The sequence below is a fragment of the Melanerpes formicivorus genome, unplaced genomic scaffold, assembly GCF_026170545.1.
Source record: "Melanerpes formicivorus ecotype bairdi unplaced genomic scaffold, bMelFor1.0.p_v2 SCAF_24, whole genome shotgun sequence".
In the NCBI taxonomy this organism is placed as follows: domain Eukaryota; kingdom Metazoa; phylum Chordata; class Aves; order Piciformes; family Picidae; genus Melanerpes; species Melanerpes formicivorus.
In genome coordinates, this window is record NW_027142376.1 from 7,513,723 (window position 1) to 7,528,342 (window position 14,620).

The 14,620-nt window shown below is 46.2% G+C and overlaps 2 protein-coding genes across 2 annotated transcripts in view; one reads left to right on the top strand and one right to left on the bottom strand.

Moving 5' to 3' along the window:
• The window catches only part of FKBP9 (FKBP prolyl isomerase 9), a 41,367-nt gene extending 38,751 nt beyond the window's left edge, over window positions 1–2,616 (bottom strand). The window contains exon 1 of the mRNA XM_068152748.1: window positions 2,528–2,616. The gene's annotated coding sequence lies outside the window, so the exon portion shown is untranslated. The remainder of the gene's footprint in view (window positions 1–2,527) is intronic.
• A 3,227-nt stretch (window positions 2,617–5,843) lies between these two features.
• Window positions 5,844–13,493, top strand: RP9 (RP9 pre-mRNA splicing factor). Its single transcript, XM_068152773.1, has 6 exons — window positions 5,844–6,101; window positions 7,342–7,372; window positions 8,135–8,264; window positions 8,565–8,656; window positions 10,114–10,175; window positions 11,808–13,493. The coding sequence occupies exons 1-6, from the start codon at window positions 5,917–5,919 to the stop codon at window positions 12,028–12,030; spliced, it is 723 nt and encodes a 240-aa protein (XP_068008874.1). The 5' UTR covers window positions 5,844–5,916; the 3' UTR covers window positions 12,031–13,493.
• Window positions 13,494–14,620: the final 1,127 nt, after the last annotated feature.

The following is a 14,620-nucleotide window of genomic DNA, read 5'->3' on the forward strand; positions in this document are numbered from 1 at the left end:
AGAAAGAGCAGATATAAGCCACTGGGGCTGAGCAGATTTGTGGACCTATCAAACTCTACTTTCAGTATTCCTAAGGTTGGAAGGGACCTCAAAGATCATCAAGTCCAACCTGTCACCCCAGACCTCATGACTAGAGTAGGGAGGACACTACTGCCCACTGCAGGCTTTGAACTCACAACCTTCCCATTAAGGGTCTCATGCACTACCAACTGAGCCACTTGAAGAACTATTTCTGTCTGCTTCGTTAATTTACTGTGGTGAAAGAGTATTTAACAAACACCTTGATGTGCTCAGAACTGAGGACCTGGATGTACAAGCCATCGGGATGCCAAACCCACACCCAACCTTTCATTGCTTTCACAGGAGGCAGGCAAAACTCTACAGCCCACCTCCACCTACAGCCCCACACCTCTGCTGAAACTTGGTTTCTGAATTTCTGCCATTATCCCATCAAGGCTACAGTCATTGAATCTGAGCTCATCTAAGCCAGGTTCTTACCTGCTCCAAACTGGCAGAACTCCTCTTATTTCAGTCATACACCTTTGGCTGTCCTAACTTGAAAGTGAGGCTGATGAAGTTTCTGGAGAACCCCTGGCATATTTTTTTGCTATTGCATATACCCCTCCCAAAAAACACTTAGAATGAAGTAGGTTTTCCCTCACTGTCCTAACATGTTGGAAAGCTGCTCCAGAGACCCACTGCTCTGTTGATTTGAAAACATGAAGTAGAAAGCACTCAAACCCAGCAAATTAACACTGGAATGAAAGGAGGGGGGCAAACCCCTCCATGACATCACTTGCATTTGCTTCCAAAATAAAGTCTCCATGTAGCAGGCACCAGCCCAACTGATTACTCCATTTCTCTAAATGGAATAAAAAAAGGATACTGTATCTCATCTAAGTTATTTCAGACATTAAGTGCAACTTCAACACCTAAAAACATCTCCCCTGCCTCCCTCATTGCTTGAGGATACATGACCATGTAAGGGACTGATTGTGATTTGAAGGGCTGCTACATGCTAGCAGCGTCACAGCAGCAAATCTTTCACCCTCCAGCAAGCATCAAGACATCTGCTCAAAGTGTTCCATAGTGGATTACCTTAAACCACATTGCCTTGCATCTACCCCATGCTCTGACACACAGGTATTGAACTCAGACCAACAAATAAACTTGTTTTGCTTTTGAGCCATAGAAACACAAACATAGAAACAGAATTGTTAGGGTTGGAAGGGACCTCAAAGATCATCCAGTTCCAACCCCCCTGCCATGGACAGGGACACCTCAAACTAGACCAGGTAGCTCAGAGCCACATCCAGCCTGGCTTTCAAAGCCTCCAGGGATGAGGCTTCCACCACCTCCCTGGGCAAACCCATGCCAGTGTCTCACCACCCTCATGCGGAAGAACTTCCTAACATCCAATCTGAATCTACCCATTTCTAGTTTTGCTCCATTCCCCCCAGGCCTATCACTCCCTGACACCTGTAGCCCCCTTCAGATACTGAAAGGCCACAATTAGGTCTCCTCAGAGCCTTCTCCTCTCCAGATTGAACAGCCCCAACTCCCTCAGTCTGTCCTCAGAGGAGCTCCAGGCCTCTAATCATCCTCTTAAAGAAAACCCAAACTTTGCTTTTATCTTTCAGAGAAAGGAAGTTTCAAATGGTTTTTAGAAGTTTTACCTCATCTCTGCCTAGCTCCAGCATACTGGACAGCCTGATTATAGTGAGAGCTATCAAAGTCAGCTCCTCCCCTGCTTCAGTGCTAGAAAGTGAACTTTATGATAGACTTGACAGTTCAGCCAAACACACAGTTGTTCATTAGAAACAAAACAATATCACAGTATCACTAAGGTTGGAAGAGACCTCGAGGATCGAGTCCAACCTGTCACCACAGACCTCATGACTAGACCATGGCACCAAGTGCCACGTCCAATCTCCTCTTGAACACCTCCAGAGAGCAAGGTAAAATATTTCCAGTTTGGGTAGGATTCTACCTCTGGAGATATTGTACAGTTTACTGCCTTCACTTGGTGTGTATGGGGGGAAGAGAGGGAGGCTATGTCAGACTGCATATCCCACCAGGAATCTCAGATTCATGAAGACAAGAATCCAGACTCAGTTTATCTATGAGCTTAGGACTGTAGAGAAGATTAAAATTCCTTTAAAACCCCCATTTATCACCTCTTTGATAAGCCAGGCCAATGCCTTGGGCTCCATAAGTGATGCTCAGAGGCACCACTCTCTTGACCAAGCATTTCCAAACTCATGCCAGTTTTTCCCACTGAAGAGCTTCCCATTCCCCCCATGGCTCCCACATGCCCAAATACTTTAGACACGAGGTCATCATTGTGTTTTGCATCCCAGGTCAACTGCTGTGTTCTGCCATTTCAAGACAGGGCTGCAACTCAGCCTCTCCTCAGATTAGGCCCAAAGAAAGGCTCTTCATAAAGTTCCCAAAAGGCCCTCTGCTAAGCAAAACACACAAGCTAAATACAGACCCATGGGAGGAATGGGGAAAAACAAGAAGTTACCTCACAACTTATGCACCATCTCAGTCAGGTATCTGTTTGAATTCATTTATGAAGAGCAGCAGCTGGGTGTTTTGGAGAAACAGATCTGCAAGATGAGGTCTCTGCTGCTGAGTATTGTTCTGTGGTAGAACAGCTGCTGCCTTCTTTCCAGTGCCAATAAACCTGCAAAATGTGGTGCAGGAAGCAAAGATCACAATCAATATTATCTGCCAGTGGCATGACATACAAAATCTAAACTTCCCCCTCCCCCCATCCTAAAAGAAGTACTAAACCCTTGCAAAAGAAGGTGACAGAACTACCTGGAACATTCTCCTGGGATCTGTAGTTACAAGGGCAGCCACACAGCTGAATGCAAGTCAGAAACAAGCCACATGACCTTTCATCCCAAATAAGTAACATTTCACCAAGTAGGAGCTAAAATAACATTTAAGGAGTGCTTGTTTAAGAATATTACATTGTTAAATAAACCCTGGCTGCTCTCCCTAGTCCAAGATGGCCCTCAGCTGCCTCCATAACTGTCCCCAAGGCTTCAGTGAGGGAGGTGACCCTCCAGGCCTGCTCCACACCATAACCAAAAGGAAAGCAAAGTGCAGAAGTGCTTAGATGATGCCCCATACACCAGGAACTCTTGAGGACCAAAACTTGGCTGCAACAGGTTGTATGCTCCAGTCTTATGTTGTAATCACCTCAGGGCAGCCTGAGGAAGCCTCCCAAAACCAAAAGAGAATCAAAAGTGCTAGGGCTATCCAGATGTTACAATCACAGATAAGATGTTGACATGTAGCCTTCAAATCTCTCATGAATGAGAAAGGTCTGAGGATTAATTGAGGCATGGACATGAGCTGCAAAGGAGCAACCCGTTTGATGGGTTTAGGAGCAATGAATGGTTCCAAGATAGACACATAGAATCTTAAATGCAGCAAGTTGATGATTTCATGTGAAAATTGCAATTAATAACTGTCTCTGTTTAGTTCATAAAGCAACTGCTATAGTTTATCCCCTCTTATCAACCAGTGACCCTTCCCCAGCTGAGAGCAGAGAACCAGGGAAAGCAAAAAGCCTCCCATGGGTTGAGATGAACACAGATTTAATGAAACAGCAAACCTAATACTGATGCCCCTATAAAACACACAAAGCTATACTCACCCCAGCAAATGTAGAGCAGTCACACACAAAAATGAGAGGATAGTCCTTGAGAGCAGAATGTCCCTCCAGGAGCAGAGAGAAGACAGGAGAAGTGAGAAGAGCTCCCATCCTTAGCCAACTTCCCCTTTTACACTGAGCATGACTTTATGGTGTGGGATACACCTGTAGCCAAGTTGGGTCAGCTGTCCTGGTTGACTGCAAACTGCTAACGGCCTGCAGACCACAGCTGGGCTAGGACTCTGTCCCTCCTAAACTAGGACAATAACCTAATACAGCAGCAACAGGTACAGCAAGAGATAATGAACCATCAGACCTATAACCACTCAGAGCTTGTGTTCTAGCACTGTCATCTGTAGGTGGAATCATAGTTTCGTAGTTTCATTCAGGGTTGGAAGGGACCACAAGGATCATCCAGTTCCACCCCCCCTGCCATGGGCAGGGACACCCCACACTAGATCAGGCTGGCCAGAGTCTCATCCAGCCTGCTCTTAAACACCGCCAGGGATGGGGCCTCGACCACCTCCCTGGACAACCCATTCCAGGGTCTCACCACTCTCATGGTGAAGAACCTCCTCCTCACATCTAGCCTGACTACATTACTGGGATGGTTTTAGTACAGGTAGTGCAATTGTCCCATGATTCATTAAATGACACCCCATGAAAGCAGAACTATGGTTAAAAGAGAGTATTCCAAATCATGTGCTGGTGAATGTGGCACATACATTAAATACATTGTCTCAGATAATGCAATGCAATGGGGCAAATAGGTTCATGTACAGGTATGCTGGTGCTGGGGGCATACAGGCAAGGAGAAGGGAGAAGACTAGATTTTTGACACTTCTTGGCCAGCCTACTACCCTATTCCTCTGTGCCTGGCCATAGATTCACAGCATGGTTTGAGCTGGAAGGGACTTTTAAAGGTTATCTAGTCCAACCCCCCTGCAGTGAGCAGGGACATCCTTCACTAGATCACATTGCTCTGAGCCACATCCAGCCTCACCTGGAGCGGGGCTTCTACCACCTCTCTGAGCAACCTGGGCCAGAGCTTCACCATCCACAAGCATTTAAAAATGCATATAATTTATTCCTTCTATCTAGTCTAAATCTCTCCTCTTTTAGTTTAAAACTGTCACCCCTTGTTCTGTCACAACAGGCCCTGCTAAAAAGACTTTCTTATAGCACCCTTCCAAGTAGTGGAAGGCTACAAGAATGGAATGGAATGGAATGGAATGGCATGGAATGGAATGGAGCGGAGCGGAGCAGAGCAGGCTGGAAAAGACCTCTGAGATCGAGTCCAAGCCAGCACCATCTAATCAACTAAACCATGGAACCAACTGCCCCATCCAGGCTCTTCATAAACACCTCCAGTGATGGGGACTCCACCACCTCCCTGGGCAGCACATCCCAATGGCCAATCTCTCTTTCTATGAAGAATTTCTTCCTAATATCCAGCTTAAACCTCCCCTGGCACAGCTTGAGAATGTGTCCTCTTGTTCTGGTGCTGCTTGCCTGGGAGAAGAGACCAACCCCCACCTGGCTACAACCTCCCTTCAGGTAGTTGTAGAGAGCAAGAAGGTCTCCCCTGATCCTCCTCTTCTCCAGGCTAAGCAACCCCAGCTCCCTCAGCCTCTCCTCACAGGGCTGTGCTCCCTCCCCAGCTTTGTTGCCCTTCTCTGGACACGTAAGATCTCCTTGGAGCCTTCTCCAGGCTGAACAGCCCCAAGTCTCTCAGCCTGTTCTCATGGCAGCAGCGTTCTGGGCTCTGCTCATTTCTGTGGCCCCCTTTGAACCCCCCTCTTTCCCGCGCTGGGGACTCGGGAGCTGGCCGCAGCTCCCCGGCCTGGGTGTGCAAATGGTTGTCACCCTGCTGGGTGTTGTTATTTTTCAAACACAGGTGTTTTGGAGGCACAACACTTGGCAGGCCATTTTCAGTGCCCGGGAAGGAAAGCTGGGAGGGGGTGGGGGGTGTTGGGGGTGGTGTGTGAAAGGCGGGAAGCTTGACGGGGCCTCGCGGCCACCTGAGGGGCGAGCGGCGCGGCCCCTCCCGCCAGTCCGGGGCTGCGGAAGCCTGGGGGCCGCGGCGAGGGGCCGTGGCGTCGGGAGAAGGCGGTGCCACCCGCCAGGCCGCGCCGAGGGCAGGCTCCGCCCGGGAGGGGAAGTGAAACCGAAATGCGCAGCGGGGAGGGCGGGGAGGAGGCGTCGCCGTGGCCTCGCGGGTCGCCGCGCCTCTGCCCGCCGCGCCGATGTCCCACAGGGCGCGAAGGGGGCAGGAGGAGGACGAGGAGGGAGCGGCGAGGGGCAGCCAGGCGCGACCTAAGAGCCATGCGGAGCCCGCGGCCAGCGGCGCTAGGACTCACGACCGGCATGAGAGGAAACGGAAGAGGCAGGAGGCGCAGCAGCTGCAGACGCTCCAGCACCTGGAGTCCTTGTAAGGAGCGGAGGAGGGGAGGCTGGCCGGGAGCTCCCACCCCTGTCAGGGCTGCCGGAGGGCGCCGAGGCCCCGCTCTGTCCTGAGCCCACCCACGCCGGCATTTGAAGTCCCTTTCCGGTGGGACTTGGTTGTGCTTTCCCCGGCCCCACGGAAGGCGGGGGCCCGTCCCCTTCCCGCAGCGGCTGCCCTAGCTCCATCACCTCTTAAAAACACAGCCCCTGTCTGTCTGTAAGCGCGTCTGTGCTGCTTTGGGCCAGCGGCGCCGTGCGCCCCGCGGCGCGCCTGCGAAGCTCTTCAGTGTCTCTGACAGCGCCTTGAGAAAAATAGGTCTTTCCAAGGCTCCTGGAAGTCTGGCATTTGCAGCATAGAAGCTAACCCAACAACAAAAAAAAAGGTTTAAGAGCTGCCTGATGACTCCATCGATTCCCCTGTAAAAGGCTTATGCTGTTCCATTGAAAAGGGCTTAATGGAACAAACAGATTAGAAGGTTCACAGGAACCTGAGTTTTGCCTTGGAGTAAAAATCTATCTGTTATGAGGTGCACTAAAGAAGCATGCAGAACGTTAATGCTGTAAAGACCATTTCATGATGTCTTGGTATTTAACTCCTGGGTACAAGCACTTCCTCAGTTGCTGTGCTCTGTGTAGCACCTGCTTGCTATTTGGGTTTTTTTTCTTTCTCTAAATCTTATATCCACTATTGTTTGGTCACTGAGGTTCTGTCTTGAGGTTTAATACACAGAAAATGACATTATTGTTATACACTAGGTTTGGCTGGCAAAGCTAGGTCAAAGCAACCGCCCAACAACATTTTCAGCTCAGCATGCTGACGATTCAGCAGTGCTGGGGGAAAGAAATTTGTACCAGTGTGGTCTTGAAGGAGAGGTGCTACAGAAAACGAGGAGGGAATTGTGCATCGAAGGTTAATTGGATTCATAAAATACCAGGTTGCAGGGTCCAACTTTAAATGGACCACAGCTCCCTGTAAAGCAGTGAGATGAAATTAGTTCTCCCACAGGAATTTGGAGTTGAGGGGCATGCTTGGTGATACAGTAAGCACTGTCTCAGTCTGTTTGCATCCAGGTATCCATCCATGTTCTGCTCTTATCTGTTGGTGATTACTGATTGAGTAAAAATTAAGAGAAAGTGTGAGGTGAATGTTTAACTCTATACCACTGACATTTTCTCTCTTTGCCTGAGCTAAACTGCAGAGTAACAGTGTTTCTATTGCTTTTCAGCTATGAGAAACCTCCCCCAGGGTTAATTAAGGTGGGTAAACAGATTGCAGTGAATTTTCAGCATTATGAGGGATTTCCATTCAGCTGGTCAGTTAGCCTTTTACTTTCAGTGTCTACATTACCTATATAAATTGAAGAGAGAAGTAGATATTTCAAAGGGGAAACTCAGAGCTGCTCAGTTAGAAGCTGATCTGTTTGAGTTGGTGAATCCAGAGTGAAAGGCCCAGAGTCAGACTAATTCTTTCATCACCTACTAAAACACACATTGAATGCACAGTTAAATAGCATGAATAGAGTTGTTGGTGATGAAGCAGATTTTCAGGATCCTTCTCCATTGCTTATGCTCAAGTATTTGTGTTAAAATACTTCCCTAACCATCATTGCTTTTGCCCAGTTTATATACCTGAGCCATGATCTGGCACTTTTAACCTAAAAAAAAATTACTGCTCTGTATTGTAAAGGCTGCTTTTAATTGTCACCAGGCAGAGGAAAAAGAAGCCTCTGCTTGTCTGTTAAGTGTTTGTTTATATTCTTTATTTAAATAAATGACTAAAATAAATGGAAAGGAATGAAATGAGTATGGCAATAAAATTCAGACTGGAAAATTCAAGGGGGGGGGGGGAGGGAAGTGAATTATTTAATGCTATTAAAAAGCTGAGGTGTTTTGTATCCTGTATGCATGACAAGAAAAATGAATGACAGGGGGAAGAGGTGATGGCCTGCACCCCTGGAGTCTTAGTTTTTACAAAATCAAACAAACAAGTGATTTTGTTGTCCCTGCCTTTTTCCATAGGAGGATGAAACAAAACCAGAAGACTGCATACCTGATGTCCCAGGCAATGAAAGTGCACGAGAATTCCTGGCACATGCCCCAACAAAAGGGCTGTGGATGCCTTTGGGAAAAGAAGTCAAAGTCATGCAGTGTAAGGCTGAACATATTCCAGGTGTCACTGAACCTTCTTACAGCCACCTGTTTATTCTAGGGGAGGGCAGAAGGTCTGGTGGGGAGATGCCAAGGGCCAGGTGGATTGGCATCACACTGATGCTACTGGCAGGCAGTATCCTGAAGGCTGTAGTGGCCTTGCATTTTCTTTATGTATCAACACAGGACTTGTATCCCTTGAAAATCTGTTGCATAAAGATGTGGGGTGGTTTGCTTTTCATCTCCTGGTCTGGCTCAGAGGTGCAATTCACTGCTGCTGCTTCTTCTTCTTCCTGTGAAGGTTGGAGATGCAAACGTTATGGACACAGAACAGGAGACAAAGAATGCCCATTCTTTATTAAAGGCAATCAGAAATTGGAGCAATTTAGAGTGGTGAGTACCAATACTGTAGCAGTATTCCTTGTGCTTTTTCATACTGATGATTCATCATCTGTCAAGTGAAGAGAAGGCTGTTAGATGATGCCTCATTAAGGACTGTCTCTACTATATTACAGATGCTGAAAGCCTCCTAAGGTAGAAAAAGCTACAGATGTGGTTGGATGTTTGACTGCTTTGCAGAAAAGCTGCTCTTAAGAGAGGAAAATTACTGTTTTTCACATTTCAATTGGAAATCTTCCAGAACCTGTTTCAAGCATTCTGTTTGTCAGGTTTGGCAATTCAAATGTCACCGTAACAAAAAACACGTTTAGCCAAGCTTGAGCTGCCCCAATTGCAGCTGCTTCAAGCCTTCTGCTCTCACTGTGAACAACCACATTGTGAAGCCTGTTCTTTGGGGTCTCTAATCCAGTTGTTGTCCACAAGTCTGATCTCTTGCTCCATGAGGCCACAGCTTCTTCCTGTGTGATTCTCTTTGGGTTTTCCTCTTGCCCTGCATTAACAACTTGTATTTCAGGCTCGCATTGCTCTGTGTCTTCTGCCCTCATTTCTGTCCTTGAAAAGTGTCATCTGGACTCATTTCAGCAGATTCTGGACTCACACTGATTGTGTGCTGCTGTCAAGAGTATTTTTAGCCCTCTCCCATGACCAGGTTGCCTCTATTCTTCATTTTTCCTCAGGCTTCTGCTCGGTTGCATCAAACTCTTGCTGTATGTCCAAGGCCTGTCACGGTGCATTCCTACCATCTTTCATTTGCTACTGACATTTTAATTCCTACTTCTGGTCAGCATCTGATATCTGCTCTCTGCTTGCTTAATCTTCCAACAAAAATGATCCCCTCATCTTTTTTGCTGCATTGTGCATGGCATGAACTCACCTTAAATGTCAACTTAGTTTGTTTGCTATCTCCCTTCACAACTTTGGCTGCAATTCCTCTTTAGTTTAGTTTAGAAATAATTGATTTAAAAAGCAGTAATGGTTGTGTGTAGCATGCAGAGGGGCAGCTCCACTTCATTATCCATTTGTCTGAAGTTCCTTGGGTGTTTGCATCCAAGTTTTTAAAACAGGCTGTTAGGGCACAGCCCATTATTTTCAACTTCAATATTGTGTCTGTGCCTGGATATTGCTGTGGTATAGGGTTCTCTTCGTTAACTAGGGTTGGAGAGGGAGAGATTTAGCATGCCCTAAGGAAGGACCTCATCATTGCTGGGGTAACTAGAGAGGCTTTTCCTTATGTTGAAACAAAAGCCCAGCTCAGCTGAACTGTGTTAAGTCTCAGAGTACACTTTTGAGCTAACAGCTTGCTAAATGCATTTTCTCTTTTGTTAAAGTCCTCCTTCCATCTTTTGTTGTAAGCCTCTTACATTTGGTTGATTTGGTTTGTTGGGAACTACAACAGTGATAGATCTCTTGGGTTTAACAACATTGGGTTTTCCCTTTTCCCCCTTTCAAAGGCACATGAAGATCCAATGTATGACATCATCAGGGAGAACAAACGTCATGAAAAGGAAATGAGGTAAGTGTGGCTGTAGTAAAGCTGCATTCTCAGTTTGAGGTTCATTTTGATAACATGATAGGTGAAATTTTGCCAGAAGCTACCCTTACCAGCTTAGAATATCTTTTTAATGGCACTGTCTTGCTGTTGGCACAGACCAATGCATTTCTACTTTCTCAATAGTATTTCCTACCTTTTTATTTCTATTACCTTATCACACAGAACATTAGGGGTTGGAAGGGACCTCGAAAGATCACGTGGTTTTGTCCCAAAACAGAGTTTAAGGAGTTTAATATTCAGGGACTTGGGTTTAGTTGTTTTAGACCTTAGAAAAACAAGGGTTGGTTTTGGTTTTCTTTGACTTCACAAAGAGATTTTTTCCTACATCCAGGTGCCTTCAGCAGATGTGAAGGGGTGGGTGTGGAAAGTCAGTCCTAGGTATCTGGTGCTGTTCTTCATGCAGGGTCATTATTCAATATATAAAGCAGCAGGTTATAATATTTTAAACTACATCAGTGAGATATCTGAACAAACTATGAGTAGCCCCTAGAGTAATGCTGCTGATGCAGATGTGGTGCCTGCCCCTTTACTCTGCTGAGGCCCCACCTTGAACACTGTGTCCAGTTCTGGTGTCCCCAGCCTAAGAAAGACACAGAGCTGTTAAAGTGAGTCTGGAGGAGGACCACAAACATGATCCAAGGGCTGGAACACCTCTGCTATGAGGTGGGGTTGTTCAGCCTAGAGAAGATGCTGGGGGAATGGTAGAGCTGCTTTCCAATACCTGAAGGAATCCTACAGGAAGGCTGCAGAGGGACTTTTCATGAGGGTGTCTAGAGACAGGACAAGGCAGAAATATTTGAAGCTAAGGAAGAGTTGGTTTAGACTGGATCTTGGGAAGATGTTCTTCAGTAGAAGGGTGGTGAGACTCTGCAATAGGCTGCCCAGGGAGGTTGTGGCTGCCTCCTCCCTGGAGGTGTTGAAGGCCAGGTTGGATGAAGCCTTGAGCAGCCAAGTCTAGTTGAGAGGCATCACTGCCCATGGTGGGGAGGTTGGAGGAGATGATCTCTGAGGTCCCTTCCACAACCTGAGCTATTCCATGATTCATGGAAGAGGGAGAGAGGGGGGGAATGAAGAAAAAGAAGACATCCTTGGAGAGGATACTGAAGACAACAATAAAACAAGGAAGTAGTCAAGTCCCCATTTGCCATTAATCCATGGAAGTTCAAAGAAAGGTTGCCTATGTAAACTAGAGTCTACTCTCAGCTGCCCTGATGCCATCTCTATATCAGCAGGGCAATGAATTTCTTCATATCTTAGTGCTAACATCTTTGTGTGGATAAGCACAGAGCTTGTTATGGTCATCTGGTGATAGCCGTTGCCTTGTTTTCACACACAAATACTGGCCAGTAAGCTGATCTGCCTTTGGGATGGAATGTCTCCTGAGAACAGAACTCCTGCTTACCTCAAAAGACTTGGTTTTTTCCAGTGAAAACTATAACAGGCATGAAATTCAGCAAAAGAGGAAGTGTTCCCCTGCCCCTTGCATGCATCTTCTGTGCTTCAAGCTAGGAAAGAAACAGATGAACGTTAGAATGAATTATTACACCTAGAAGAGTGCTAGCAAAGTTCCTCACTTACATTTTTTAACCTCAGGATACAGCAGCTGAAGCAGCTCCTGGAGGACTCTACCTCAGAAGATGATGGTAGCAGCAGTGATGAGGAGGATGATGATGATAGCAGCTCCACCTCCTCAGATTGTAGAGATAAACACAAAAAAAAGAAGAGAAAGAAGGAAAAGAAAAAAAAAGAAAAGAAGAAGAAGAAAAAGAGAAAGCACAAATCCTCTAAATCTAACGAGAAGTCAGAATCTGACTGACAGCAGTCACCTGCTGCATCCTCTTTGGCCCCTACTTGTGAGCTGCAAGGAGAGATCCAAAGAACAGAAAGAAACCACCAGAAAGGGCTTTTCTAAACTCCAGCCATCCAGATGGGTATGTACAGCATCCCACCCTGGCTGGCCTCTCTGCCCCCCTGCAGTGCTGCAGCCAGGCAGAGTGCTGCATGAACCAGATCTTGATACTGGGAGACCTGCGCTAAGGCTCATCCCTCATGGTCACCTCAGGCCTTGCTGCATGACCAGGTGTGACTCTCAGCAGAAACCCTGACCACCAAGGGATTGCCAACCAGTCTGCAGCATTGGCAGACTGTCTCTTGAAGTGTCTTTTCTCCTTGAAGTTATTTTGTTCTATACAAAACCTCATTGTAAGGGAACAGCAATTTGCACCATGCAGAGCGCTGGGAGTTCACTTACTGTTTCTAAAGAGCAGGTTGTGTTTTCTCTGCACACTGCCTACATGCTGAAGTTCAGTCTCCTTGTCTTAGTGCTGGCAGCTAGGGAAATAAAATAGCACTGCTGAAGAAGGAAGCTGTTAATCAAGGTCTTTACCTTAAGACAAAATTGCAGTGGCAGCAAGACTTGGGGTTGTTTTTTTTTGGTGTAGCAAAATGTCACAGCACCACCATTCATTTGCAGTGTTCTGCAACACCTAAAGCATTCTCCAGACCACAGGAATGGGAGCCAAGTGTCAGATGTTCAACTTCACTCTAAAGAAGTAGAGGGTTTAGTAGTTTGAAAAAAAAGGAGGTTTTCATGTTAGAAGTGAAAAGCATTGATTCCTACAGACACTTCAGTATCAGTTGTTTTGATACAGTTGAGAGGGTTGTTTTTTTTTCTCTCCTTTTAAAAAGGAAATAAATTCCAACTTAGTTTTTGGTTACTAGAATGATTTGCTGGGGTATTGTTTTGTGAATCATCCCACAAGAACATGAATGACTAAGACTTTCAGAATAGTATTTCTATCTGCATGTAAGCCACAGAGCAGGAGTAAAGAATTTGCAAGCAGGAGGGAGAAAGAGTTGTGTACTGGATGGACCTTTTCCAGACTGACCACACTTAGCTCTGCAAAGCATCTTTTTGAAACCTCAAGGTACAGTGGTACAAAAGCTGTGATGTGAGGACCCAGCTGATGTGTATTGGTACTTTGCAAAAAGAAGAATGGATTTGCTTTGAAAAGACTTCAGAGAGACTTACACAGAACTTAGCCTCTGTGCTTATACTGAAAAAAACCCCAAACAACACAACCAGAAGAGCTCCAACAAGTAGAAATTAAATCAAGGAATGATTAAAATGCTGAAGTTTGGTTGTGTTGTTTTCTTTCTTCCCCCTCTTGAGAGCTTTGGAAAAGAAAACAGTGTGAAGTATACATTAAAATGTGTTTTCTTCCTCCTACGTGTTGTAAGAATCATTTAGTAAAAATAAACCTTCATCCCTTGCCCCTCGCAGTATGTTCTGGGGAAAAACAAGATAGTCAAGGCCTAGTTGCAAAGAGAGTATCTTACTCCCACATCTTGCAGGGGAAGTTGTTTTATTCTCCAGTATTCTCTAGCAGATCCATAGATGAGATTTACAGGTGACTCCTGATAGTTCCCCAGAGGAGCAGCAGCAGCTTGAAAGCTGCTAGCTCACTCCCCGGAAAGGCTGATCAGTTGAAGTTGCACAAGGAGAGTTGGTATGGACTGGTTCTTCATATTGCAGTATTTGATGCTGAGGGAATCCATGCAGGTGCAGCACTGCTGATTGTTGGACAGATGCTGGAAGCCACAGCTACTCTACCTGATGCATTGCAAGAGAACTCCTTGTGAGGTTTGTCCAGAGCAGAGCTAACCTAAAGATCTCTTCATTTGCTTCAGCTTTTGTCAAATAAGGGTCACCTTAATAAAAAGAACTTCAGGGTTTTACTCTCCTTAGACTGTCAACCCCTTCCCCTGAGTCCTTCCCAGTTCACCTACCAGAGTTTATCCTGAACAATACCATAAGACCATATCTAAAGTGTTGGATGTTAGAATTCTGAGATACCAAATCACTACTCCGTGCCAGACTGAAGATTTATACCAGTGCCTTTTCCCAAGTGTCTGTGCAGCAGAGCAGGGCACACTCCTGGGGTATTATTCCTGAGTCAAAGTTAAAGCTCACAGTTTCAATACAGGAATATTTCTTCTAGTGCTGACTGACAGCCCGTGCTAGAGTGCTGAGAAACAGCATTGATTCACTGCATCATTTAGCAAGTTTGCAGATGACGCCGAGCTGAGTGGTGTGGTTGCTAAGCCTGAAGGATGGGTGCCATCTGGAGGGACCTGGACAGGCTGCAGAGGTGAACTGAGGAGAATTTCACAAGGTTCAATAAAGCAGAGTGTAAGGTTCTGCACCTAGGTCAAGGCAATCTTACCTATCAACCCAGGCTAGGGGATAATGAGATTGAGAGAAACCCTGCAGAAAAAGACTTGGAGTGCTGGGGGATGAGAAGCTGGACAGGAGCTAACAGTGTGAGCTTGCAGCCCAGAAAGCAAATGGCATCATGGGCTGCATCAAAAGCAGCAAGGCCAGCAGACAGGGAGAGGGGATTCTG